Source organism: Tamandua tetradactyla, chromosome 2 (genome assembly GCF_023851605.1).
Source record: "Tamandua tetradactyla isolate mTamTet1 chromosome 2, mTamTet1.pri, whole genome shotgun sequence".
Taxonomy (NCBI): Eukaryota; Metazoa; Chordata; class Mammalia; order Pilosa; family Myrmecophagidae; genus Tamandua; species Tamandua tetradactyla.
In genome coordinates, this window is record NC_135328.1 from 192664845 (window position 1) to 192692430 (window position 27586).

General features: G+C 51.1%; 1 protein-coding gene across 3 annotated transcripts in view; it reads left to right on the top strand.

Annotated features, from left to right (window-relative positions):
* Positions 1-3860: 3860 nt before the first annotated feature.
* Positions 3861-27586, top strand: part of TRIM62 (tripartite motif containing 62) — an 80495-nt gene continuing 56769 nt past the window's right edge. For all 3 annotated transcript variants that reach the window (XM_077150413.1, XM_077150412.1, XM_077150414.1), the window contains exons 1-4: positions 3861-4268; positions 15909-16004; positions 21187-21443; positions 22312-22427. In XM_077150413.1, the coding sequence (XP_077006528.1) occupies positions 3861-4268; positions 15909-16004; positions 21187-21443; positions 22312-22427 (877 nt within the window). The remainder of the gene's footprint in view (positions 4269-15908; positions 16005-21186; positions 21444-22311; positions 22428-27586) is intronic.

Consider the following 27586-nt stretch of genomic DNA (forward strand, 5'->3'; position numbering starts at 1 on the left):
TATTCAACTTCCTCATCTGGGGAATTCCTGACATTCTCTCAAGTAGAGGGGGCAACCAATTCAATAAGTTGAGCACTCACTGGGGTTCCCCTTATGAGACTTATTCTTGCAAAGGAAAAGCTACTTATAATTATGCCTAACAGTCATCCCCAGATAACCTCTTCTGTTGCTCAAATGTGGCCCCTCTCTCTCTAAGCCACCTCGGCATGTGAACTCACTGTCCTCCTCCCAAGTGTGACATGATTTCCAGGGGTGTAAATCTCCCTGGTAACGTGGGACAGAACTCCCAGGATAAGCTGGGATCCCGCATCATGGGATTGAGAAAGCTTTTTGAACAAAAGAGGAAGAGAAAAATGAGATAAGTTTCAGTGGCTGAGAGATTTCAAATAGAGTTGAGAGGTTATCCTGGAGGTTATTCTTATGGAATATATAGTTATCCCATTTTAGTCTGTGGTGTATTGAAGTGGCTAGAGGGAAGTACCTAGAAACTGTTGAACTGTATCCCAGTAGCCTTGATTCTTTTTTTTACTTTTTTGTCCAGGTGATTTTTTAAAATTTTAAAAAAAAAATTTTTAAATACCAAAAAACACCAAATAAACACAAACATTCCTATTTTGATCATTTAATTCTACATATATAATCAGTAATTCACAATATCATAACATAGCTGCATATTCATCATCATGATCATTTCTTGGAACATTTGCATCTATTCAGAAAAAGAAATAAAACGAAAACAGAAAAACATTTATATATACCACACCCCTTACCCCTCCCTTTCATTGATCACTAGCATTTCAAACTAAATTTATTTTAACATTTGTTCCCCCTATTATTTATTTTTATTCCATATGTTCTACTCATCTGTTGACAAGGTAGATAAAAGGAGCATCAGACACAAGTTTTTCACAATCACACAGTCACATTGTGAAAGCTATATCATTATATAATCATCTTCAAGACGAGTAGCCTTGATTCTTGATGATTGTATAACTACATACCTTTTTACAATGTGACCGTGTGATTGCGAAAACCTTGTGTCTGATGCTCCTTTTATCCAGGGTATGGACAGACAAGTAAAAAAAAAAAAGGATAAAAAATACATTAATAATAGGGGGGGTGAAGGGTAAAAAATTGGGTAGATTAAAATACTAGTGGTCAGTGAGAGGGAAGAGTAAGAGATATGGGATGAATGAGTTTTTTCTTTTTTCTTTTTATTTCTTTTTCTGGAGTGATGCAGATGTTCTAAAAATGATCATGGTGATGAATACACAGTATGTGATGATACTGTGAGCCACGGATCATATACTATGTAGGGACTGTATATGTGTGAAGACTTCTCAATAAAAAAAATTGAAAAAAAAAAGAATCTAGACTCTGGCCTGTATACAAAAAATAAAATTGGTGGTGCATATCAGCGTATCTTTTGGTTGCCAAGTGACAGTTCATCCCTCTTAAATTTGCTTAAAGTATAACATGGACCATCTCACATATCCAAAAGTCTGGTCTTCTCTCCCTGGGGTTCTTGGTCCTGCCCTTCTCCATGGGTTGGATGCATCCTCAGACTGGGAGCAAGATGGCTGTTATGACTCTAAGCACTGCCATCAAATACATCCACACCCAACAAAAGGGGGCAGACTATTTTTGAAAGATGATATCCTTTCTAGAACCAGCTCCCCTCCCTGTCCCCCTGCCCCTTGCCATAACTTCCCCTCTGTTTTTCTTCAGGCCAGATCTGCATCACATTTCCATGCTCAAACCATCGAGAAGAATGGACCACCATGATGGACTTGGACCAAATAGGAAGTAACTCCTGGAACAGAAGCTGGACTAAGCTCAGCCTTCCCTTGGTTATACAGGGCAGGACACCTGCACAAAATCAGGGCTCTGACAGCAAGGAAAAGTCAAGGAATAGCTGTTGGATGAGCAACCAACCTGTTTCTGGCAATGAAGGAATACTGCACCAGGTGATGGTGTGATAGAGATCATATAAACAGCTGGGGACTAAGCTCAGAGGTTTTACCTCAGTAAAGTTTACCTCCAGGCAAGACATTTCTGGAAGAGGCATAAACTGGGAGCCACCAGCACCTCCTTCTCCCCCATCCCCATCCAATCTATCACTGAATTTCGTGGTTTCAAAACTGTCCTTCCCTACTTACTCACTGCCATGGCCCCTGTTCAGGTCTCGCTTCCTGCAGGCACTATGACAACATTGTGCCCAAGCTCTCCTCCTGCAATTCGCATCTAGTTCTCTGCTGTTATTTAGCCACACACCTTTATTTGTGCCAGACACTGCACAAATGCAGACACAAGGGAAAGAGCACCTTGCTGTATGATGTATGAGCATCTCGGTGACTTCTTGAAACCCAAATCTAAGCAAGTCATTCCTCTGCTTGAAAGCCCAATGCCTGCAGGAAATTCTTTTGCCAGGACCTCAAGCCCTCCATCTCACCCAGGCCCCTTCCCCACACTACCCCCATCCGTGCAGAATTACTTGCATCTTCTCCAAATGTGCCTTCCTCTTTCACGCCTCTAGGCTTTTGCACATGCTTTCCCCTCTGCCTGGAAATCCCTTATCCCCTCTCCATCTGGTGCACAAGACAAGGTCTCCTATGATGCCCCCTCTCTCCTACCCCCACCCCTCTTCCCATATAGGTCTCCAGAAATGTTTGCTGAATGGAGGGGACTCTTCGGGTCAAACATTAGCCAGGGCCAGGGATTTCCAGACTTCTTCCCTAAGCATTCCTAAAAAAAAGCAAAGAAGAAATGAGAACCAGAGCCTGGTTGTGCAGGGGTATTGAACTTGCCCTAAGCAAAACGGGGCATTTCTCAGGTTTTAACTTTCCATATTCTGTGAAAGCTGTATTCTATGCAGATCACACGACATCTTCTTGTTTGTTTTAATGCAAAATATTTTCCCTACATCTTCAAGCTGCTGATGCAGGAAGATGCTGCTTGGTCCTCTCAAATTAGCTGCCCCCCACCCACCGCTGGGATCCTAAGCGAGGCCTGGATGTTGGTCCAAGAGCAGACTCGGAAGGAACAGCTGCGTTTCGCCCCCTGGGGAGCTGGAGGCTAGGTGGTGGGGGGCACGGGGGTGGGGGGCGGGGGGTGTGAGTGTTCCCCAGTCTGGAGGCTCGCCCCGCCCCTCCCCCCACCCGCGACGGGGGCGGAGTCGCGCGAGTTCCGCCCTCGAGGGCGGGTTGCTAGCTGCGGTCGCCGGCAGCTCGAGGTCGGCTGGTTCCGGGTTGGGAGGCTGCGCTCGGTCCGGAGCAGTGGCCGCCGAGCCTGCCCGGGTAAGGGGCCGCGCGGGGCCGGGACTTGGGGCCGGGATCGGGCAACTGAGCGGGCTGGCACCCCTCCTCTCCTCTGCCCGGCACCGTCGCGGTGCGGCTCGGCCTGGCTTTCCCCTCCCCGGAGCCCTCCACTCTGAGCTTCTCCCCCTTCCCCCTCCGCCCCCGTCCTGGGATTTCATCTCCCTCAAGGCCTCTCCCCCCACCTCCTGGGTCCCCTTCTCAGCACCCATTCCTTCGGAGTGTCCTCTTGCTTAGAACCTCCTCGCCAGAAATCCCTTCCCTTAGACACCCACGTTTAGACACCAGTCGCCCCGGGTTACCCACTATCTCGAGACCACCCTCCCGGACTCGCGTACCGAATAGCCCCTAACCCCCGCACCCTTTCCTCTGCGTTACCGCCCTCCTGGGCAGCATCTCCTACATCCCCAGCAGTCATCACCCCTGTCTCTTCCGGCCTCATCCCCGCGCCCATGCCTGGGTGCTGACCCCGACCGCGCCGCGCGCTCTCAGACGGCCCCCACCCCGCCCCCTTCTCGGGCCCCCCTCTCCGCCGCCCCCGGCGCCATGGCGTGCAGCCTCAAAGACGAGCTGCTCTGCTCCATCTGTCTGAGCATCTACCAGGACCCGGTGAGCCTGGGCTGCGAGCACTACTTCTGCCGCCGCTGCATCACCGAGCACTGGGTGCGGCAGGAGGCGCAGGGCGCCCGCGACTGCCCCGAGTGCCGGCGCACGTTCGCGGAGCCCGCGCTCGCGCCCAGCCTTAAGCTGGCCAACATCGTGGAACGCTACAGCGCCTTCCCGCTGGACGCCATCCTCAACGCGCGCCGGGCCGTGCGACCCTGCCAGGCGCATGACAAGGTCAAGCTCTTCTGCCTCACGGACCGAGCGCTGCTCTGTTTCTTCTGCGACGAGCCCGCGCTGCACGAGCAGCACCAGGTCACCAGCATCGACGATGCCTTCGAGGAGCTGCAGGTGCGCGGCCCCGCCGGCCCGGGGCGGGGCGGGGTTAAGGCTGGATCGCGGGCGGGGCTCAGTCAGAATGGGCCCGGGGTGGGGCCACCAGCAGGGTCAGGGCCTATCAGAATCAATATGGGGCGGGGCATGGGCGGAGCCGCGGCGGGGGGCGGAGTCCTAGGCTGCCAGTGCGAGGTCTGAGATCTACCTGAAGTGGGGGCAGGTGCATCTTTGGGGCCAGATCAGGGATGGGGTGGGACAGCAGGGACAACTGAGATCAAAGCTGGACCAGCTACCGGTCTGGGGCAGATTTGGGGACAGGCAAGGGCAGGACCTGTCAGGGATCGCGAGGGCGGGACTTGGGGACTGGGACCGCCTCAGAAAGGCTTGGGGCAGGGTCGGAGACCAAGACAGAAATGAGCATGGGAGCAGAGTCTGGGCTACACCGGGGATGGGGTCGCGGTCTAAGGATGGGTGGGGACTGTAGAGTAGCAGGGCTTGGACAGACTCGGCAGCAGGATGGGGCGGGCCCGCGATCAGGTTCACTTTAAGTAAGACCTAGGGGCAGTTTCAGGGCCAGATTGAGGTGGATAGGGGCAGGGCTAAATCTGAGAGATGGGTCTAAATTTGGGTCAGGAGACTGGTGAAGAGGGAGGATTGGGGTGCCAAGGGCAGGACCAAGGTGTTTGAGGGACTAAGGCTAGGATAATGTTGGATGTGTGTGAGAACCATTATGGGTTCAAACCAGAGTGGGGGCCAAGGTGAGAATGGAGCCAAGACTTGGCAGAATTGGGCGAATAGGCCCAGAGATGAGGTGGTTGGAGAAGAGGTGAGCATGAGCCTTGAGGAGTCTCCTGAGACTCTTGATGATCTCCATGGCTTGTTACCCTCATCAGCACTTTGAGGACTAAGTGAAACTGCATGTAAAGTAACTGGAGCACAGTCAGTTTAGGATTGTCATCGGTCTAGCTTAAAGCCTCCCATCTTCATTGATGAACTCCTACTCAACCCTCAAGGCCCTGCTCAAACATTCTTTTTGTGAAGCCTTTCCCAAGCTCCTCTAGCCAAACATATAACATTTCTTCAACTGCTCTTTACTAATAAGTATGGCATTTTAAAAAGAAGTGCTACAAGATTAATTATATTTGAAGGATACAGTATATTCTTTCTATCCTCCATGGAGAATTCTCAATGTATATATTGGCATATTAAAACTTGAAGAAATCTTGTAGCAAAGAAACTCATTTAAAAGTGTTTAATACAATGGTTTCCAAGCTTATTAGAGCCTGGGATCTTTACTCTAGCTAGACAGTTTAAATCCAGCAGCCTGCATCCCTGGCTTTGGGATACCAGTCTAGGACCACAAGACTTGGGCCACAGAACACACCAGTAAGGGCTTGTTGAATGAATGGATGAATGAATGAATGAATGAATGGCAGCCCTGACCAGAACAGGTCCAGACCATGGACTGTTTGGAAGCAGATTTTTAGCTCAAAGCTTTTATAAAAATGGAGTGCACCCACTTAGGGCATCATGAACTTTCTGGTCATTGAAATATTAAGCAGGAGCTAAATACTACTTTTCCCAGCATGGTAGGGATCTCCTCCACTTCTGTCTGAGTTTCTGTGAGTCTGCCTACACCCTGCAGATGCTTTTGAAGATATGTTGATCCCAGGGGGAATGGCCCCATGTTCACCATTGTCCCCTCTGTGTCCCATTTCATCCTGAAACCATGACTGACTCCTTTCCGGTCTGGCCTCCTGAGGATGGAGACCTCATCAGAGTGTGGGTAAGGACAAGGGGCTCTAGGAGCAAAGAACCCCATTCCTGATGTGCATAAGAATAGCCACCTCCAAAGCCCTCTGTGCCAGATGATACAGTCTCCTGTTACTCTCCTTCTGTACAGTCACATAAACAGGGAGGAAGAGAGACCCTTGACAGCTCTGGAAAGCTCTGCATAGAGGGGCCCTCTGAAAACATCAGTCCAACCTCTTCATTGTAGAGATACGGAAACTGGGGTCCAGAGAAATGATGCAACTTAGCCAAGGCTGCACTGCTAGACAGTGACATAGAGCCAGGGCTAGAAAGCACAGCCCTGACCTGGCTAGCTCTCTCTCCTGATGCACACCCTTCTCCCCCTGTCTGATTTTGTAGCTGGAGGGGCCTCTGCCTTCAGAACTTTGGTTCCCCTGTCTGCAAACCAGGAAATCTAAGTTACTATGTTCAGGGTTTTGTTTTTTTCACTCTATTCTGTATCCTGGGGATTGCAGGAGATGTTGAACGAATATTTTCTACAAACATTATTAAAACATTTTTTATTCTTGGATGGGAGAGGAAGGCAGAACTGCTGCTTATCCTCTCTTGCACTGGCTCAGTGGTCAGAACTGTCTGCGTAACTCAGCAGGTCGCTTCACATAAGTCCCCATGTGTTCATTTGTAAAATGGGGGTCACAGTGATTCCTTCTATGACGGTTGTCATGAAGCTGACCTGGGATGAACCCGCTGTGTGAGGTGCTTGGCTCCTGGTGGAGGCTGGGCCAACACACGTGTTCCCATCCTTTCTCCTTCTACCTGTGAGAGCTCCTGTGCCCAGCTGGGTAGATTCCCAGAGCTGCCTTTCTTGCCTGAGAAGGAGGCCTTTCTTTGGTTTCTCTGAGACATAGGGCTAGATAAGAGGATGGGAGAGAATTCTGCTCCCCAGTCCTCACTCCTCCATTCTGGTGGGGAAGCAGGGGTTCGTAAGCTGTTTCTGCTCTGGGAATGAAGCTGAACCCATCCTTCACACCTTCTCCTCCACCAGCAGCTGGCAGCTCCATCCCCAGGGCTCCAGGGGCCTGGACTTGGGCCCCTCTTCTGTAGAAGTATAGCCTCAGAGCTGGCAGGGCCTTGAGGTTGTCTGGTGCACCCTCCCTTGACAGATGGGGAAACAGCGGGGGGGGAGGGGGGACCCAGAGGAGGCCAGGCCTGGACTCGGCCTGTAGTCTCCTGACACCCTGCCCAGCAGTTGGCCTGAAGCTTTTAAAATATTATAAATCTTGGAAGCAGCAGGGCAGAAATGTTTTGAGCTCTGGCTTTGTACCCAGGCAGCTCCAACCCTGACTCTGCCATTTTCTGGCTGTGACCTTAGGAAAGTGACTTACCATCTCTGAGCCTCAGGTGCCTCATTGGCAGCCTGGAAGTAATGGGGTTAGGATTAAGTAAGATGATTTTTGTAAGAATTTAGCGCTGTAGCTGGCACTTAGTAAGCACTCAATAAATGACAACTCCAATATTTTACATCCTACTCAGCACTATTGACATTTGGGACCGGATAATTCTTTGTAGTTGGAGGGTTCTCCTGAGCATTGTAGGATGTTTAGCAGCATTCCTGGCCTCTACCCACTAGATGTCAGTAGCACACACCCCCACACCCCACCCCCAATTGTCACAACCAAAAATGTCACCGGACATTGCCAAACGTTCCCTGGGGGTCAAAATCATCCTGGGCGAGAAGCTTGGCCTAGAGAAGTCCTACTCATCTTCCAAGGCTCAGCTCAGATATCAGCTCTTCTGTGAAGCTTTCTCTGACCTGCCAGGCAGAATTGCTCTGCACTCCAGATTCCAGTACTGGGGTCAGATCCTGGCATCCTCATTTATAAGCTGGGTGTCCTTGGACAGGTCATGTCACTTCTCTAAGTCTCCACAGGCTGGTCTCTAACAAAGGGATAATATGGCACTCCCAGTAGAAATGCTGTAAGGGTCAGGGATGTTGTATCAGAGGTGCTTAGTGCTGGGCCTGGCAATGAGTTTTCATTGTGTGCCAGGTAGCCTGCTGAGCACTTGGGCACGGGGCAAAGGGGAGGGAGGGGTTCCACCTCAGAAGGGTCTAGGGCTTCTTAGCCTGTATGTATGAGCCGTTGCCCACTGCCTGGCTGCACTGGGAGACTTTCTTATATTCCTTCATTTAATTTTTCAAACACTGTATCAGGTGGGTACTGTTATTTGCTTCTTTTACAGATGAGGAAACAAATTAAGCCAGCCAGTAAATGGATTTGAGCCCAATCTAATCGGGCCACTCATAACCTCTGAGATGTCCCTGAGAATGGGTGGCCGTCTCCCACCCACCCCCTGCCTGTCTTTCTCTTGTGTGTGCCCCGTACTGTGCCAGCTGACACACCAAGGGTAGGTGGCTGGGATGTCAGATTGTTCAGGCATTGCATCCGGCTTTCTGGCCATCTCAGGTTCTAACACCCCAGAGAGGGGATCCGATTCCATGCCAGCCGCCCCCTCCAGGTCTCACTGTGACCATTGGAACCTTTCCTGAGGCCTCCTTCATGCCGAGGAAGACAACGGTGCATAAGCTTTGGAGGATCCCCTGACAAGCTGGGTGTGGTGATCCGGAGGCATAGAGGCAAGAAAGAGCAGGTTATGGGCTTGAGTTCAAGTCCTGGCCCAGGGTGTTGCCTTCTCTGCACCCCTTTTCCCCATCTGGGAAATGGAAATAAGAACAAGACTTCCCACTTTTTGTGTGAAGAGAAATAAAACATAGATCTGCCTATCCAAAGAGGTAGCAGATGCAAACGCACTGTTGTCTTTGACCTAGGGAAAAGGTTTCTGCTGTTACTTTTTCCGGAAGAGGGAAGTATGTATGTGCAGGCAGCAGCCTCTGTGGGGGCGAGGCTGGCTGTGAGTCAAACTTGGGGCTGGCTGATGGCATCATTACTTCCCTCTTCACAGGTGTCCGTGGGCTGCCAGGAATGCCCTGTCCCTCTGGGACACCTGAGCTGAGCACAGGCCAGAGGATAGGAAGTCAGGGTTGAAGTGGGGGACCCCAGGATATCTATTTTATAGAGAGGAAAAGATCCGGTAGGGAGTGACTAAAACAACAGTAACCATAACTCTAAAACACAAAAGCCAAAGACCTACCGGGCGCTTCGTCTATGCCTGGTGCTGTGGTGTAGGTATTTAATCCTGGTTGTCTGAGACTGACCAGGGGCAGGCATGGAGGGAAGCACATGTTCAGGGGGTTCATTGTGGTTGGAGAATGGGAAAGGGAGGCTGGACCAGCACGTGAACGGCCTCGAATACACCCTCGCCCCCACCCTCCAGGGGACCAGGAATGGGTTTTAAGCAAGTGGGTGGCTGGTCAGGGCCACATGGAAAGCACGCCCTGGGGCAGTGCAGGGTTGGACTGGTGGGGAGACCCTGGGGGCAGGGGGCAGAGCCGGGAGGTATTGCTATAGACTGGGAGGCTCAGAAGTGGGCAGGGAGCACTGAGACTTGGAGAGAGAGAAGAATTCAGGCCTGTCGTCAGGGGTTCTGGGCATAGAAGAGAAATTGGAGGTGGGGGAGGAAAAAGAAGAGGCAGGTTACATTTGCCGTGCTAAGATTTCTAGCATCCTTGGGTCAAAGAGGAAATGGGAAAGCATTGCCAGGGTATGAGAGGAGGGAAGAGGGCCTTTACCACCTGCCATGTGCCAGGCACCACGGTGAGCCTTTTCACAGGGGTCATCTCACCTTTTATCCCCACTTTATAGATGAAGCTCTGTGAAGTGGGCCCTGAAAGAAAAAGAAGTGACCTGCTCAAGGAAATGGCAAAACCAGGTTTCAAACCCATATTTTTTTGACTCCAGAGTTCATGCTGTTACCACCAGGCAGCACTGCTCGGTGAGGGGGGAAGAAGGATCCCAGAAGCCAGGGCTGAGAGGGTTTCCTGCAGCAGCTTTGTTTTCTGGGCTGGGGAGAGGGGTGGCCTCCAAGAAGAGAAAGCCTGTCCTTGGGGAGTGGTTGTCTCCAGTCCTGCCCTCCCCAAACATGTGGGAGCCCCAGAGCCTCTCAGCTGACATATTTGCATAACTCTGTGCAGGGGAAGGGTCAGAGAGCTGCAGCCCTGCCATTTGAGATGCATCGCTCCCCAGCCCGCCACATCCAGCCTTGCCCCTAGCTCTGACAGGGCCCTGTAAAGTCCACCTCCCCAAGGCTGACCTTCAAGGCCTCCTCCACCCCCACTCTAGCTGGCCCCAACTGGCCTTTCAGGCTTGTGACTCTGCCCACCTGTCACTCACCTGGCTCCAGCTATCCCTGCCTGCCCCACACTTCCTGCACACGCCAGGCGTGCCCCTACCCGACCGGTTCCCACCTCTGCCTGGAATGTCCTAGCCCCATCTTGGAGACTTGAAGGAACTCTGCCCCTCCATCTTCCCTGATCCTAACACCAGATATAAACTCTCCTCTTGAGACTGCCCCAGTTCTGAGTTCCTATTTCACGTGTAATTGTAAGTATGATGATGACGATGACAACAGCTCAGATTGATTGAGCACACACACCCTGTGTGCCAGTCATACCTGGTCATGAATCAAGCCATTTCGTGCCAACAACAACCCTTTGAAGCAGGTGCTATTAATAACCTCACTTTGCAGATTGGGAAACTGAGGCAGAGGGAAGTTGTCACAAACACAGCCAGGTAATGGCGACTGGATTCCATTCTCCATGTTTGTCCTGTTCTCTCTAAATTCTGCCTACTCACGTCTCCGCCTCCCTGTGAACTCCTAATGGGAAGGGCTCTGTCTCCAGCCCTCGGAGTGGCCTGTGCAAAGCCTGGCTGTTGGTGGGGGCACAGAAATGACTGCTGTATTGAGCTGAATGGGAGGCAGAGCGGCAGAGCTGTTTTTGGCATGGACTTTGGATTACTCAGAGCCCCGCCTCTGCTTCTTACAAGCTAGCTGCTTAATGTCTCTGAGCCTCAATTTTTCCTTCTGTAAACTGAGGTAGCAGTGGCACTAACCCCATGGAGTTGTGAGAATCAGGTGACACAAACTCCTGTGAAACTCAAACCAGAACCATGCCCGCCTGTGGCCCTTCTGATCCTAAGCCTCTGCTTCCTGTGCCGGAAATCCAAAAGGGCCAGGCCAGATGATCCCTGGAGGAGGGGCCTGGACACAGGGAGCTGCGAGGACATAGAGAAGTCACTGGGGAGCCTCGTGGGGGATGTGGTGATGGCTCTGACCCCCGAGTATCCAGGGCACGTCAGGCTCTGGGCACTGTGAAGCTAAACACTCCTTCCCTACTATGATTTCACCTTCCCACACCTTGATGTGGTATTATCCCCATTTTGCAGATGAGCGACTGAGGCACAGAGAGTTGAGGTGATGTGCTCAAGGTCACAGCCAGTGGGTGCAGAGCCAGTCCCTGGCCCAGGTCTGAAGATCCCAGGCTTGGAAGGAGACCCTTGTGGGGACAGAGCCAAGGATGCTCCTCAGTCCTCCCCTGTGGGTTATGGGGTTTGGTTTCCCTAAGTTAGCTGTTCCCTCAGGGTCTGCACCTAGCCTACCTTGAGAGAGCTGCCTGCCTGGGACTCTCCCCACCCATCTTCTACAGGTGAGCTCTGACCAGCCTCTTTCCTGAGCAGATTCATTCTGCAAGCCCTTAGAGGCGCGTTTCTGTGCCTGTTCCTGTCCTAGGACCTGAGGGTTGGAAAAACTGTCAGACTCGGACGCAGCCCTCGAGGGCCCAGTCTCGTGGCAGAGATTGGTGGGTAACCTTGCAATTCAAAAGCCATATGTGCTATGATGGGGACTATGTAGGGCACCGTGCACATAAAGGAGTGTCTGAGGGTAGTGTGGGATATGGATTTTCCGTGGAGGTGACATTTGATCTGGGCCTCAAAGGATGAGTAGGAGTTCAACAAGTGGAGGAAAAACGTGTGACTGAGCATTCCAGACACAGGAAACAGCATGTACCAAGACCTAGAGGGAGAGTGCTTACAAAATGCTTAGCACCATCTAGGACAGTGCTGTCCCTTAGAAATTTCTAGGATAATAGAAATGTTCTACACATGTGCTGCCCAATGCAGTAACCACTAGTTACATATGGCTACTGAGTGCTTAAACCCGCCCAGTGCAACTGAGGAACCGGATTTTGAATTTTGAATTTTATTTAATTTTAAGCAATTTTAACTTAAATAGGCACATGTAGCTAATGGCTGCCATTTTAGCGCAGGTTTGGACCAAGAGTTAAGGCTGGAGAAGGTCAGAGCCGGTGGTAAAGGGTCTTGAATGCCAACTTAAGGCTTTTTGCCCTTCTTCCCAGGTAATGTGGAAATCTTGCAGAGGGGAACATTGGGAGAAGCAGGGACAGATTTATCCTTTAGAATGATTATTCCAGCTGCTGTGTGGGTCAGTTGGGGCAGCAGGAGAGATTATAGAGGCAGGGAGGAGCCTGGGGCCACAGTTCAGAAAAGAGGTGATGAAATCCTAACTGGGGGCAGCTCTGATTCCAGAGCAGAACTTGATGACTGATGGGACGTGGCGGGGGGGGGGGGGGCAGTGTGAAGGATGCCTCCCAGATTTCTGACTTGGATGGCAGTGCAGGGGGACAGGGGGTTGCCCTTCACTGAGAGGGGAACTGGAAGGGGACTAGGTTTGCTACAGTCTTGTAGTCCATGTGATGTAAATGTCCATGCCCCTGTCTGTCTCCCCAAGGTGTCTGCCCACCTCCTGTCCTTCATCCTTCTCTCTGTGCCTGACATAGCACCGTGTGGGGCCCAAGTAGGTCCCGGCACAGAACGAGTGTTCCACAGCCCCCAGAGTCCAGGGAAAAGAGGCAGGCCAGCTTCTGTTGTTCCCTGACCCCAAAAGGAAGGAGGAAGAATTTGTCCCAGTCTGTCTGGCGCTCCAAGCAATGTGAAGAACACAACCTCCAGGACAGTTTCCCAGAAATGCTGAAGAACTCTCTGGGTGGCTGGGTCTTCCTTGGACCGATGGGGACCACCAAGAAGGGGTGGGAGAGTGGTAGCACTCAGCCCATTCTCCTCAAAATCTGCATCTCAGCCAAACTCTGTCCTGAGCTTGACAGACCCAAGGCTGTCTGGGGGTGAGGGGTTAGGGGCAGGGGGGCTGAGAAGTGGTTGTTCTGTGCTTGTAAGTGAACAGGCATTCACTGCTCCAAGGATTCAGTATGCACATGGATCTGGCTGTTAGGAATGACTTTCAGCTGTTCATAATAGAGACCTGACTAAAGTGGATGCAATTATTTTTCTTTCTCGTGTAAAGCAAGATCTATATGAAAGGACTCCAGGCAGTGGCATGCTAGAGCTGGCTCACACCAGCTTCTGAGACTTGACTGGGCACATCTCTACCCAACTCCATGTTCAGCAACCTCACATTGGTAGCTTGAAGTTGGCCCTGGTGGAAACATTTATACCTAACAGATCAACAAATGCTACAAGTCAGAAGTTTGTTTTGTTTTGTTTTCTGGATAGCTGGCTTCCCAGCAGATCACTGAGTCCAATGATGGGATGATGTGGCTGCCCCATAGTCCTCAAGGATCCAAACACCTTCTTTCTTCTCTTGCATCAGCTCCATCTATAATGTAGCCTCGTGGACTGAGGTGGCTGCCACAGTTCCAGCCATTACATCCGTTCAAGCTCTCCACTCTCAGAAGCCAGCCACTCCCATTTTCTATCTTACCCCTGTTTTTCTGGCTGGTTCCTCTTTACCCTTCAGGTGTTATCTCAGGTGTTACCTCCTCAGAGAAGGCTTCCCTGACCACCCTACCTAAAGTTGCCCCCTATTCCCCCACTGCTTTATTTTCTCTAGCGCACAGAGCATAGTTGGTAATTATCTGATTCTTTTATTATTTTCTTTGTTTACTGCAGTCATCCCCCAAAGACAGGAAGCTCCTGAGGGCAAGGGGCCATGCCTGTCTTGTTCACTGATGGATCCCCAGTGCCTCAAGAGTGCCTGATGCATAGTGATTGTTCAGCACATATTGGTTGAGTGACTGACCACAGGAAGCAAAGATGTTTTGTTTTCCTGCATTCTTCTCTTAGCATCTTTTCACAACTAGGTTTTCCCAGGTTACTACCTAATCTGTAAAATGAGTTGAACTAAATGTTTCTGGAGGGCCCTGCATGGTGGACAAGAACAAGCAGGCAGGGGTGAGCGTGAGCACGTAAGTCAGCTGCCCTGGCCCCATACGAAGTCCTGGCTGACTGGTGAACCTACGTCCCGACTCCAGCTGCTTCCATGTCATTCACACAGCAACTTTCTTGCAGCTCATCTCAGCGCTGGGCCATTTCTGGGTGCCGGGAATGTGACGGGGAACAGTAAGGGGGCCTCCCCAGGAGGACTCATGGGCTAGTGTGGAGATAGAGGAGGAATAGACTGAGTGCAGACACTGGGCCCTGGCTGCGGCCCACCCACCTCCCCACCCCAGCCATTCGCTTGACAAGTAATTATTGAGGATGTACTTTATGTTAGGCACTGTGCTAGGGCATGTCCAGGCCAGATGAGACTCCTGCCCTCAGGAAGCTCCCATTCTAGTGCAGGAGACCAGCAATAGACAAGCAGTCACATCTAAGTGAGCAGGATCATTTCTGACCTAAGGTGCTATGAGAACTGTGAAAAAGGGTGTGTGGCAGAGTGCGGGGAGGTGCTAGGTACTATCCATGGCCCATCAGACAAGCCCTCTGTGAGGAGGGAGTGTCTGCGTTGATATGTAATTAATAAAAAGGAATTGCCAGGAGATGATCTGAGAGTGGAGTGCACACGGCAGAGGGAATAGCAAAGTCCTACGGCTGGAAAAAGATGAAAATGATGGAGGAACATGAAGCAGGCTGCTTTGGCTAGATAGGAGGAAGGGAAGGCAGGTGAAGCAGAAGGGATGGGACTAGGGTGAGGCAAGTGCAGCATTGGCTTCCAGTGCAAGATTTATGGGGGCACCAAGAAAACCTCAATAATCGAGATAATATTTAATGAAACTTTTTTTAGTCAAAATTAATGCAAAAATAATCTATGGTAGGGAAGGCAATGGTGGCTGAATGGCAGAATTCTCACCAGCCATGCCAGAGACCCGGGTTCGGTTCCTGGAGCCTGCCCATGCCAAAAGCAAACAAACAAAAATAAACAAAAAATCAACTATGGTGAGCAAAATATCAGATTTGTAAATGAAGACAAGATCAGTAACAGTGCATTGTGCAGCCATTTTAGAACCAAAGGCAAAAGGAAAAATCAGTACTACTGATTCTATCATTATCTAAAATGTTGAGATTTTGTTTAGCGTGGGTTTTTGTTGTTATGGGGAGAATATGTGCTACCGGGTATCAAGATCGTTATTTCCAGAGCCAGACAGCCTGGGTTCCAGTTCTGCCTTTACCTTTACCTTTATCCTCAGCTGTATGCTCTTGGCTTGGTTTCTTGACTTCTCTGTGCTTATTCCTCCAAAGGAAAATGGGAATAATAATAGTGCCTATCTCACAATCATCAACAGGATCAAATGAATTAATACCAGCAAACGGCTGAGCCAACCCCATGGCAGGTGCTCAGAGAACGTAGCAATGGGCTGTGGTAGAACTCTGCATCCCACCAGGAAATTCTAAGCAGGGAGCCACGTGGCCAGTCCCTGCCAGGGAGGTACCTAGAGGTGGGTGGAGACAGACAGACCAGAGGCTCCTGGGATGGCCACAAAGGAGGCACAATTACAGATATAAGATGAGAAGATAGGGAGCTATTTAGGAGGTGGACGCAACAGGACTTGGTGGTGATTGGACTGTGTCCAGGATAACTCTCAGAGCCTATCAGCGGCCAGGTCTGGGCCCTTCATCACTAGGGAACGCCCCCAGTCAGCAGCCTGGGTCGGGTCTGGCGTTGGCCCCCATCCCGGCCTTGTGTGTGTTGCAGAGGGAGCTGAAGGAGCAGCTTCAGGCCCTTCAGGACAGCGAGCGGGAGCACACCGAGGCGCTGCAGCTGCTTAAGCGCCAACTTGCGGAAACCAAGGTGAGTTTGGCCGGGGCCTGAGGGGGCGGGGCGGGGCGGGGCTTGGAGAGGGTGGGGGCAGTTATGCAAATAAAGGGGCGGGATCGGGACTCGAGCGCGCTGGAGGGGCGGAGCTTTGCGGAGCCTAACCTGGCATTGCATGGGGGGCGGGGTCCAGCCCAAGGTGACTGAGAACAAGAATTTGGGCAGGTCAGGACCTGGGTGGAAGGATTTGGGTAGGTCAGGGGTGAGAGTGGCCTTTCAGGGCCAAGGTGAGTTGGGAGCTCTTTCTCCCTTCCCTCTTTGGGTGGAAGTTGGGGTGGGACCAGGAATCTTCTGGAAACTCTGGCATCTTGCAGGGTTAGAAGAATGTAGACTGTCCCCCTTTTCTCCCAGTCATTAAACATGCCTGTTGTCCCAGGAGCCAACCCTGGGCATGTCCCCTCGCTGATCATCTCCGAAGCTCTCCTGTTGGTTTGTGATTCAGCCCTGGTAGCATCACCCCTCTTTAGCTCAGGCCAGGGGTTATGGACTCTGAAAAGTAGGGCCAAACACTTGTCTCTGCCTACAATGGTTTGAAAAGAAAGCCTTTTTCTTTGAGCTGAAGGAAGCTGTGGGTTCTCATCCTGCCACTAACTCACTTTGTGACTTCGGGTAAACTGCAAACTTTTCTGGTCTCCAATCTTCCCATCTGTTCTGTGGAAACTCTCCCAGGCCCCTGCCAGCCCTGAAGTTCTGGATCCTAGCACATGTCCAAGGGGCTCCTGCTGGGCAAGACTTACTTTGATTTCTGCCCTGACTTTCTGTGGCCAAGAGCTAGGGACCCAGGCCTGACTGCCAAGTTCTAGGATGGTTTCAGTCTGACTCCAGAGTCTGTTAGCCTGGGCGCTGCCAGCAGCAGCTGGAGCAGAAGCTTCGGAATGCTCTGGGCTTCCGGAGGTCACCCTGGGGCCTAGAGAGGCCATTGGAGAGGCAGGTCTGTGCCCCGGCTTGGCCACCCACCCGTGGTGGGGTCTTGGGAAGGTCATGACAAGCATTTCTTCAGAGAACATTCCAGAGTGCCTCTGGATAAAGGAACCTCGGTGGACAGCAAATGAGAAACAGTGCAGGACTCGGTTTCCCCATCTGTCTGGTGTTTCTGCACCTCTCAAATGATGATGAGCAAATGGAAGATTTGGTAGGGAAGACAGGATAATATTATGGTCTGTTTCTTCTCAGCATTATCTTCTTTCCACACCGACAACGCCACCCCCACCCCCCATTGTTTTTCTCCTCTGACCTCTTCCTCCTCCGCTTTCCTGTCCATCTGTCTACCTCTGGGGGGTCCTGCAGAGCCACCTCCCCCTCCAGCTCCCCCAGCCCTGCTTCCTGTCTGGACTGGGCTGTTTATACAAGAAATGCCTATGGATGCTTTGGAGGTCATATTTCACCTGGTGCCTGACTTGCGCTCCTCTGGCGCCTGCCCCTCCAGTGGCCCGGCCTGAGGGCCTATCTGATCTCCTTCCTCAGGTCCCGTGTTTTCCTTGGTCAGCCCTGGAAGGCTGATGCATTCTTGGCAGGGTGTTTTTCTGAAACAACCCCGGCTCCTCCTGTTCCCAGGGACATGGGGAGCTGCGGTGGGGAGGAGGGGAGAAGCTGTTTTCCCAGCCACAGCACTAAAGGGGCAGGGGTGCCTCTAGCAAGAACAGGAGTGAACAGTGCACACCTGTTGAATTGAACCTTTCGCTCTGTGCTGGGAACTGTTTCCCCTCATCATCTCACTGAATCCCACAGATGTCACCTCCACAACAGCACGATTCCCTAGCACAGTGCATGGCACGGGATGAATAGGTGTCAGATAAATGAGTGAAAAAAGAAAGCACAGACATCTTTTGGGGTGGGAACTGTGGTTGTACCGATTTTATTGGAGAGGAAACTGAGGCACAGAGAGGTGGAGGGATGGTCTGAGGCCCCACAACTAGTAAGTAGCTAAAAGGGGGCTCGCTTACTGTCCAGGTGTGTCAGGCTGCTGCAGCCACAAGCCAAGCTCTATAGCTCTGTGGTCAGCAAGCCAAGTAGGTTGGGAGAATCCACTGGGGACATGGTTGGGGTTCCTGTCCTTGATGTCACTGATGTTCCACCTTTGAGCAGCCACTCCCGGCCTCTCCCCCTTTCCCCACCCATCCTCCTTTGTCCTGGGGACACTGTTGCAGCTTAAAAGTGAGTCCTCACCCGATGAGCACAAGAGTCGATCAGTAGACACTGGGATTTTGAGAAGTTTATTTAGCCAAGGCTAGTTTTGCAAAGACAAGAGTTTCCTCAAATCTGTCTCCCTGAACTGGAGAAACTTTGAGTGTTTTATAGCATTCAAATAAAGGCAGGCTTAGGATAATAAGCAAAGCTGTTTTAGATGATAAGGTCAGAGACAGTGTAATTGCTGAGTATGCATACAGTGATTACATACTTCGCCTATTGTGCATGTCAGGCAGGCTAACTTTGATTAGAACTGGCTGGGTTCAGCAAGATAGTTTAGGAATCTGGGGTGTTTCGTTCTAGGCTGACTTGTATTAATCATTAAGGAGCTATGTGCAAGGGCATCCGACTTCAGTGTTGCAAAACAAGATAAGGGAATACAAGGAAGGTCAGGAGTTGTTTTGGTTACAGTACGCAGTTTCAAAGCATAGCAGCAGTAAAACAAAGCCTCTGGGTTACAGTGAAAAGAAATGGAAACTTTTATAGCTTAGTCAGGGAGAGAGCTGTTTGGGCAAGTGGTTGGCGGTGGTGGTGGTGGGTATAAAAAAAAAACCGACTTAGGGTCGGCTATAACACTGGGCCCCCAACCTAGAAAGAAGATAGAGCCTGCATCCCGTTCTGCATCACAGAGCAAGACCCTTCCTTCTTTCCTCCTATCTCCCCAAAGCAGTTCCTGACTGTCTCAGCCATGTGTTAAGCCCTATGATGGGCACAGGGTATCCAGGGATGAGAAAGACATCATTCCTACCCAGGAGAGGCTCTTCATCTAGACAGGGAGACACATAAAATGTGAGGCAGTGTATGAAGAATGATTACAAAATGGTCTGGGAGCATCTGACTGCCTGAAAACGTTAGGGAAGGTATCCCAGAGGAGATAGCATTCAGTCTGGGTCTTGCAGGATGAGTAGGAGTTTGCTGATTGAATAAAGGATCAGGTGGGGGGGTGGGTAGAGGGAGGTTCATTCTAGGCAGGTGGAATTGCAGTGCAGTAATGCCAGGGAGGTAAGTCAAGATCAGATTGAGAAGGGCTTTGAATGCCAGAATAAGAAATTTAACATTTTACTAGTCATCGAGAAGCCAGGGAAGGTTCCTGAATACCGTGTTGGCCATGACCCCGTTTGTGCATTAGAAGGATCACTCTGGTGACAAATTTGTTGGCAAAAACGAGAGTTGCATTAAAGACCAAATGAGTTGGAGGGGCATGTGGTCCCCAAAGGGGACATGCCGGGGAGGCAGTTGGAAAGATGGATGTGGCACTCAGGAGACATGCAGGGCCATTGGTATGGATTTGGGAGCCCTCTCCAAGCAGTCGAGTTGAAACTACAGGCATGGATGAAGGACGACAAGGAGGTGAGAATGGGAGGAGGGGCCCCGAATGAGCCCTGAGGCACACAGGAGGCAGAGACCCAGCAGCCACAGAGGTGGGATGTGAACCAGAGTTTTCAATTTGTAGAAGGCACCCAGGGAACCTTCCACTGCAACACAGTGGTCGAGGAAGAACTAGAGGAGGTGTTCAGAGGATCTGGGGGCCTTTGGAAAGCAGCTCCAGCCGGTGCAGAGAGGGCAGACCCCCTCTTCCCCATCAGCAATGTGCCGCTGCAGAAGCCTCCGCCTTCCCCGGCCATCCGTCCCCAGCCTCTCCTCTGCCCCCTTTTTGTCTGCCTGGCGCTCTGGGTGGGCATGCGCAGCGAGGCTGGCCCACTGCCAGCAGTTCCTCCTCAGGCTGCGTCCGGGAGGGAACAGGCCCTAATTGAGCCTTTGTTGAACATCCCACAGAGCCCTGGGCGCTGCACACAGCAGGGTCTCTGACTCTGTGAACTTCCAGCTAGAATCCCACAAAGTCAAATTGCAGAGGCAGGCCCCACACACTGCAGCAGCTTGGCTGGACTTCTGCGCCCCGGGCCATCCTTCCTCTAAGCCTTTACTCCTGCTGTTCCCTCTGGCCGCCCCCTCCCACCCCCCACCTGACATCCTGTTCACCCTTCAGGCTCCAGCGCAGAAGCCACCTCTCGATGGAGACTTCTAGGACATGCCCATTAGAATGAATTCCTTTTTAATAATAAAGCTCCTTCCCTGCGCCTAGAAATGCAGCACACATTTTACAAATACTCCTTTGTTTCATCTTCTCCATGACCCTGAGATGTAGCTTTTGTTATCCCTTTTACAGACAAGGAAACTGAGGCTTTGAGATCTTTGGCAAATGAGATTTCTTGCCACAGCCAGGATTCTTTCCCAGGTTCTCAGGCACCAAGACCTGTGCCCTTTGCTAGCCCTCCTTCTCCTGAGTCTGGCCATTGCCCACCGGGTCAGAGAGAACTACACAAGTCCCTATTTATCTCCTCTGAAAATGGCCCTGTCCTCCAGCTCTCACCCCTTGGCTGGGGAATCTCAAGGATGGCAGGACAGGGCAAATGATTTGCCCAGCACTTTGCAGTTGATAAAGCTCTTTGACTTCCTTGATCGTGTCATATTTCCTTGAGCCCCAATGAGTGATTTTTAAAGAAAGTCTTCACTGTATGCCAGACTGAATTCGGCATCTTCACCCTGCATCCCTTCTTGCCCCTCGCCCAAGCTTCTCCATCTCTACCACCCCCAAACCAGAAATCTGAGCATCGTCCTTGACTCCTTTCTCTCCTGCACCTCTACAACCTGCCAACGGCCCAAAGAGTCTCCCTTCCTAAGTGACTTGCTAACTGTATCCCTTTCCCCCAGTCTCTGCCTCTCTCCTAGTTCAAGCCTCATTGTCTCTCCTGGACCATTTCATTAACTTTCCTAATGGGCCGCATAGAACTTCTTGCTATCCCTGGCTGGGCTAAGTCCTTTCAGATGACCATGTTTGGCACATGCCCTTCCCTCCACCAAGCGTGCCCTTTCCCACCTCCGGCGTGCCCAGGCTCTTGGTTTCCCCCTCTCACCCAGGGATCACCCCATCAGCTACCCCGCGTTAATCCCTAATGACTGTCGCCCACAGTCTTCCACCAAGAGCCTGCGGACCACCATCGGCGAGGCCTTTGAGCGGCTGCACCGGCTGCTGCGTGAGCGGCAGAAGGCCATGCTGGAGGAGCTGGAAGCGGACACGGCCCGCACGCTCACCGACATCGAGCAGAAAGTCCAGCGCTACAGCCAGCAGCTGCGCAAGGTGCAGGAGGGGGCGCAGATCCTGCAGGAGCGGCTGGCCGAGACCGACCGGCACACCTTCCTGGCCGGGGTGGCCTCGCTGTCCGAGCGGTAGGTGCTCACCTGCCGGGGACTTTCCCCACGAGGGTGTCCCCTCCCCAAGCCATGGAGGCAGATGTGCTGACTAGTAGAGAATGCATTCATTCGAACCTTCGTCAGACATTTATGGGGCACCTGCTGTGTACCAGAGCCTGGGCAAAAGACTTTAATATTTATATTATCAATGTATAGTATATAATGTATATATCATAGATAATAAATAATATTTAATGATATAGATAATCATATAGTTATATTTGTTACTTATAATTATTTGTTATAATTATGTTATATAACTATACTAAATATAACATTTATATTATATGTTACACTGGTTTATAATAATATTTATAATAATGAATAATACTTATATGATTATAGCCTTCCCAGCCCCCTTGGGAAGTAAGTACCACTGTCATCCCCATTTTACGTAGGTAGAAACTGAGTCCCAGAGATCAACTGGCCAGAGTACCTCATCTAGTAAGTGGTGGAACCACAATTCAAATCCAGGTGTCTCTGGCTCCAAAGCCCTCTTAAAAGCCATTACACCTGTTGTTATTGGTTTGTGGATGATTAACACTAAGAGTTAACCGAATCAGCACCATGAGCCAAGCCTTTTACATGCATTCTGCTGTGCAGTCCTCACACTCTTCTTGGAAAGTGGGTGCTATCATTAGTTCCCATCTTAAAGGTGAGATGAGGCCGGTAGCTAGAGAAGAAGGAAGTGGCCCAGGCAGGCACTTGGACCTGGGTCCAGACAACTTCGCACCCATGACCTCGTCCCAGGTCGATGCCCCGAAGGCAGCCACAGGAGCCCCAAGTTGATGTGGGGGCAGGAATCCAGCCCCTAATGCTGCCTGCTCTTCTGCTCTCCTCCCAGGCTCAAGGGGAAGGTCCATGAGACAAACCTGACTTACGAAGATTTCCCAACCTCCAAGTACACAGGCCCCCTGCAGTACACGATCTGGAAGTCCCTGTTCCAGGACATCCACCCAGGTAAGGCTCTGTCTGCCACCCCCTGGGAGGACCCAGGAAGAGGCAGGAACTGCCATGGGTTCGAGCCAGGTGCAGCATGTCCTGGCCCAGCCCAGATTCCCACTCCCAGCACAGCACAGGGGCGGGGCTGAGGCAAGGAACACAACCCCTACATGCAGCTCAGTGCATCCTCGTGAGACCCCACAAGGTGGGCTCCATTAGTGTGCCCATTCTCTAAAAGAACGGTCTGAGGCTTGGGTGGTTCATTCATTCATTCACTGTGTACAGGATGTCTCAGGTACCTGCCTTGCACCAAGTGGTGGTCTGGGTGCTGGAGATGTAGTAGTGAGCAAAACAGGCAAAAATTCCTGCCCTTGTGGATCTTACATTCTAGGGTGTGAGAGAGAAAGCAAACAAAAAATAAATAAATAAGATATATAATTATGATAAAGGCTAAGGAACAGGGTTAGGGAATGTTGAGGTAGAATAGACAGTTTAAATAGGGGATCCAGTTAGAAAGCCTCCCTGAGAAGGAGGCATTGGAGTAAAGACCTGAAGGAAGAAGGAGCATAAACCATGTGGTTATCTAAGGAAAGAATATTCCTAGCAATGGGAAGAGCAAGTGCAAAGGCCCTGGGGCAAGGGCATGCCTGGCATGTTCAAGGAATAGTAAGAAGGCTAGTGTGGATGGGTTGGAGTGAGTAAGGGGGAGAGTGGAGGTGAGGAAGTCAGAGGGTAGCAGGGGCCAGAGCCTGTAGGCCAGTATAATAACTTTGACATTTATGCTGAGTGGGATGGGAGCCATTGCACGATTTGGGGCTGTGGGCTGACATGAGCTGATTCAAGTTTTTGAAGGATCCCTCTGGCTGCAAGGTTAAAAAGAGACTGAAGGAGAAGGGTGGAAGCTGGGAAACAGATTGGCAGGCTATTGCAATAGTCCAGGTGAGAGGGGATGGTGGCTTGGACCAGGGTGGTGGTGGCAGAGGTAGTAAGAAGGGTCAGATCTAGGATATATTTTTAGGGTAGAGCCAATAAGATTTGCTAATGGGTCGGCTCTCAGGTGTGAGAGAGAGAGAAAACAAGGAAGACAGCAAGTTTTTTGGCCTGGGTGACTAGAAGGATAGAGTTACCATTATCAGAGACAGGAGCAGGTTTGGGGGACATTTAATGACTATTAGTTTCTAAGTGCTGATGTTGAGAAAGCAGTTGGCATTTTAAGTCTGGAGGACAGAAGAGTGGTTAGGGCGGATCACATCAGCATGTGGATGGTATTTAATGGGCCTGGATTAGATCACCTAGAGAGAGGGCCACGCTAACATTTGGAGCCCCAAGGCATACCAAGAAGTCAAAGATGAGAGGTGGACCCAGCGGAGACCGAGTCAGAGCAGCTAGAGAGGTAGAAGGGAACTCTGGGTATGTTTCCAGAAGCCAAATAGAGAAAATGTTTCCAGGAAGAGGGAGTGGGCGCCTATGTCAAAGGCTGCTAAGCCAAGTGCAAGAAAACTGAGAACTGACCATTTTGTTGCAGAATGAGCAACGTGGAGGTCATTGGCGACCTTGACAAGGGCAGTTTGGGTGGGGTGATAGGGCGGGAAGCCTGATGGGAGCCCGTGCAAGAGAGACTGGGAGAAGAGGAAGTGGAGTCAGTAGATGGAGATGATCCTGTCAGGGAGCTTTACTTAAGGGAAAGAGAAAAAATGTGGTGGCAGCTATTTCTTTAAGATCAAAAAAATAACAGCTTATTTGTGGGACTGTGAGAAGTTCCAGTAGAGAAGGCAGAGCTGAAGATGAAGGCAAGAGGGAGAGTTGTTGGGGTGATGCTGTTGACTCATGCCCAGGGGTGGGATCTGCTGTCAGGCTGGAGGGTCAGCCTCTTCCAGGAGCCCGAACAGTTCATCTTCAGAAGCCCAGGAAAGGCAGAACAAATGGGCATCAAAACAGATGGGGTGGGAGGGCCACGGTGGCTCAGCAGGCAGAGTTCTCTCCTGCCGTGTTGGAGACTCGGGTTCGGTTCCCGGTGCCTGCCCATGCAAAAAAAAATAAAAAAATAAAAACAGATGGGGCAGTGGCAGGAGCTCATGGGAACTGTCTTCTGATGGCTTCTTCTTTCCCAGAGATATAGGAAGCAAGGGCAACAGCTGAGATGAAGATGGGGGGAACAGGTGATGGGAGGTTTGCAGAGAGAGGACAAAGTATCCTGGCCAAGCTGGTAGCCTGAAACACAGTGCCTGCCCACAATCACGTAGCCTATGAGGGGCTCAGATTCAAGCCTCTTGGCAGCAGGGAACCTTGTGTGTTCTCGAGTCAGGTGTACTGTCCTTTCAAGGCGAGACACACCAGACACAGATTTACATAGGCACCATGAGATGAGGAAACTGAGGCACAGCGCTATTAGGAACTATGCACGGTCGCAACCCAAAAACAGCACAGACAGGATTTCAGTCCGGGCCCATCAGACCCCAGAGCCCATGCCCTGACTCACCAAACTACCCGGCCATTTTCTGGCTTTGCATGGGAATCGGGAGCAGGCAGGTAGTAGGCCTCAGGCCTCCAGACTGGGTCAGAATTCTTTCCACGTGTCTAGATTCATTCTTTCATCTACAGACACTGACAGCATTTCAAGGCACTCGAGCAAACAGACCTTGACAGTCCAGCGGGACAAAGCTATGGCAAGGGACTTACACAGACTCACATGACACTTACACCATGTCCTGGGAGGCCAGAGGGGGCAATAGGAGGCTCTGGATGGGGCAGGGGAGGGGGCAGGGGAAGCACAGAAACTGAGGACTTTGCCAATCAAGGAAGGGGTGGGGACAGCAGGAGGAGCCAGAAAAGCCCGGTGTTGGGAGGGATTTCATTGATCCCAGGATGTTAAGGATTGGGGCCTCTGGGTAGGAATGGAGAGGTGCTGAGGACCAGTTACAGAGGGAGGGAATGCTGGGTCTGAGAGATGAAACTCTTCCTCAGGAGGCAACTGGAGGCCTCATTCGTTCCTTGTTACTGATTTCACCGGAGTGCAGGGACACCTCCTAGTTCTCCTAAATCCTGACCCATGCCTCAAGAACAAAGGAGCAATAGTTGAGGGAAGGGTTCTTTTTCCAGCAGACAGATGGTGGCTCTGGGATATCCTCTTGGGCTGGAGGGTAGCTGTACCCCCAGCCTTGGACGGTTCTTCACACTGGAAGCCAGCAAGGTGAGGGGCACTCACCCATGAAGCAGCACAACTCAAGGAGCCAAAAAGCATGTCAATGGGTCCTGATTCCTCCTCGGCACTGAGCTAGGGAAGCCCCTCAGGCAGGTGATCTGGAGAGCTCTCTGTCTCAGCTGCTACCTGTCCTTCCCTGTCACAGCTGAGAGAGGCATTCCAGGTACTTCAGTCTGACATTCAAGGCCCCTATGAAATCTAGGCCCTACCAACTTCTCATTCCTCCCTCTATATTACTCTCAGCTTTACTGTACCATTTTCAGGAGTGAAATGCCCCATATTCTCCCTCATCCACATTTTTGTGCATTTTGTCCCCTTTGCCTGGAAACCTACACACAAACCTCAGTCTTTGCCTGGTTAACTCCTACTGTCCTTCCTGTCTTAGTTTATAAACACCTCCTCTGGGAAGCCTTCCCAGATTTTTCCAGGTACCCCCTGGCTTTCCTGGTCTCACTGTTTTGTCATTGTCTGTGTGGCTGTCTCTTCCACCAGACTGTGAGCTCTGAGGGGTCAGGGGCCAGCTCTGACTCATCACTGTGTATATCCCCAGCATCCAGCTCAGTAAATCTTTGTTGATGAATGAATAAACAAATGAATGAGTCCTAGTCCCAGTTCTGCTACTAGAATAGGGATCTGCGTAAAGTAAGGGCTTAATAAATATTTGTCAAAGGAAGGAATTGCTGCATACCTTGGACAAGTCACTTCCACCTCTGAGCCTCAGTTTCCTCCTCTGTAAAATGGGAGTGCTAGTGTTCCCTTCTCAACTCCCACACAAGTGAGTAAATAGATGTGGGAACTTGCTGACTACCCCAGGGCAGGGTTTCCCAACCTCATTATCACTGGGGCAAGATAATTCCTCACTGTGGGAGCCTTCCCCTGCATTGTAGGATGTTTAGCAGCATCCTGGCCTCTACCCACCAGATTCCAGTAGCACCCACCCCTCACTGAAAATCACAGATGTCCCCAGACATTGTTAAATGTCCCTGGGAAGAGGGGGCCAAATTGCCCGGAGTGGAAAATGCTGCCCCAGAAAGGAAGCTGCCTGCAGGTGAGGGGCTGAGAGAGCAGTGGTGTGTGCCTTGGACACCCTGCTGAGGACAGAGGCCCTTGATAAGTTCAGAGAACAGTGGCCTGATTGGCACAGCCCCTTTCTCTGTCTGTGTGGCCAGTGAAGTCACTCTGGCTCCTTGGGCAGTGCCAAGGCACTTCGTGTCAGAATGGGAGGAGTGGACACCCCTGGGGACCAGCCCCTGGATTCTAGCAGTGTCCTGGGTCACCAGAGAACCCCATCTAGCACCTGTTACTCCCCTGCTCGGGTATCTCTGCTCTTCACCCATCCTCTCCACCCCTCAACCTGGCATTGGAAAGTCTCCTTAGCTGTGACCTCTGTAACTTTCTGGCCTTACCACCCCAGCTCCCAGATACAAACTTCCTCCCCAGCCAGGCCAGGAGGCCCATTGTCCTCAGGACACCAGACACCAGACACTGCCACCTCCCCTCCCCTTGCTTATCTGAATCCAGTCATTTTGAGTCCCGGCATGTTAACTGCCTGTGTGACCCCAAGCAAATCACTGTCCTATTTGAGCCTCAGTTACCTCACATGTAAAACAGGAATAACTGCATTTATGTCTCAGGGTAGGTGTAAGAATGAAATAAAATGATTTATGTGTAATACTAATCCTGGAACTTAATAAGTACCTGATATATGTTTGTTATAATGATCATGAATCATCGGATGGCTCCCAGTCTTGCTAAACAGGCTTTCTGGGGCCACATAATGGAAAGAATTTGGCGTGAAAAAAAACCTTGGCTTAAGTGCCAACCCTGCTTCTACCCTAAGTGGCTCCTTGAGCAACTCAGAGACGTCTCTTTGGAGACTCAGTTTCCCCTTCTGAAAAAATGGATGCAATGATTTGTGTCCCCCGGGCTGCTGTGATGTCCATATGTGAAAATGGTTTGTGAAAGGCCATGCTGC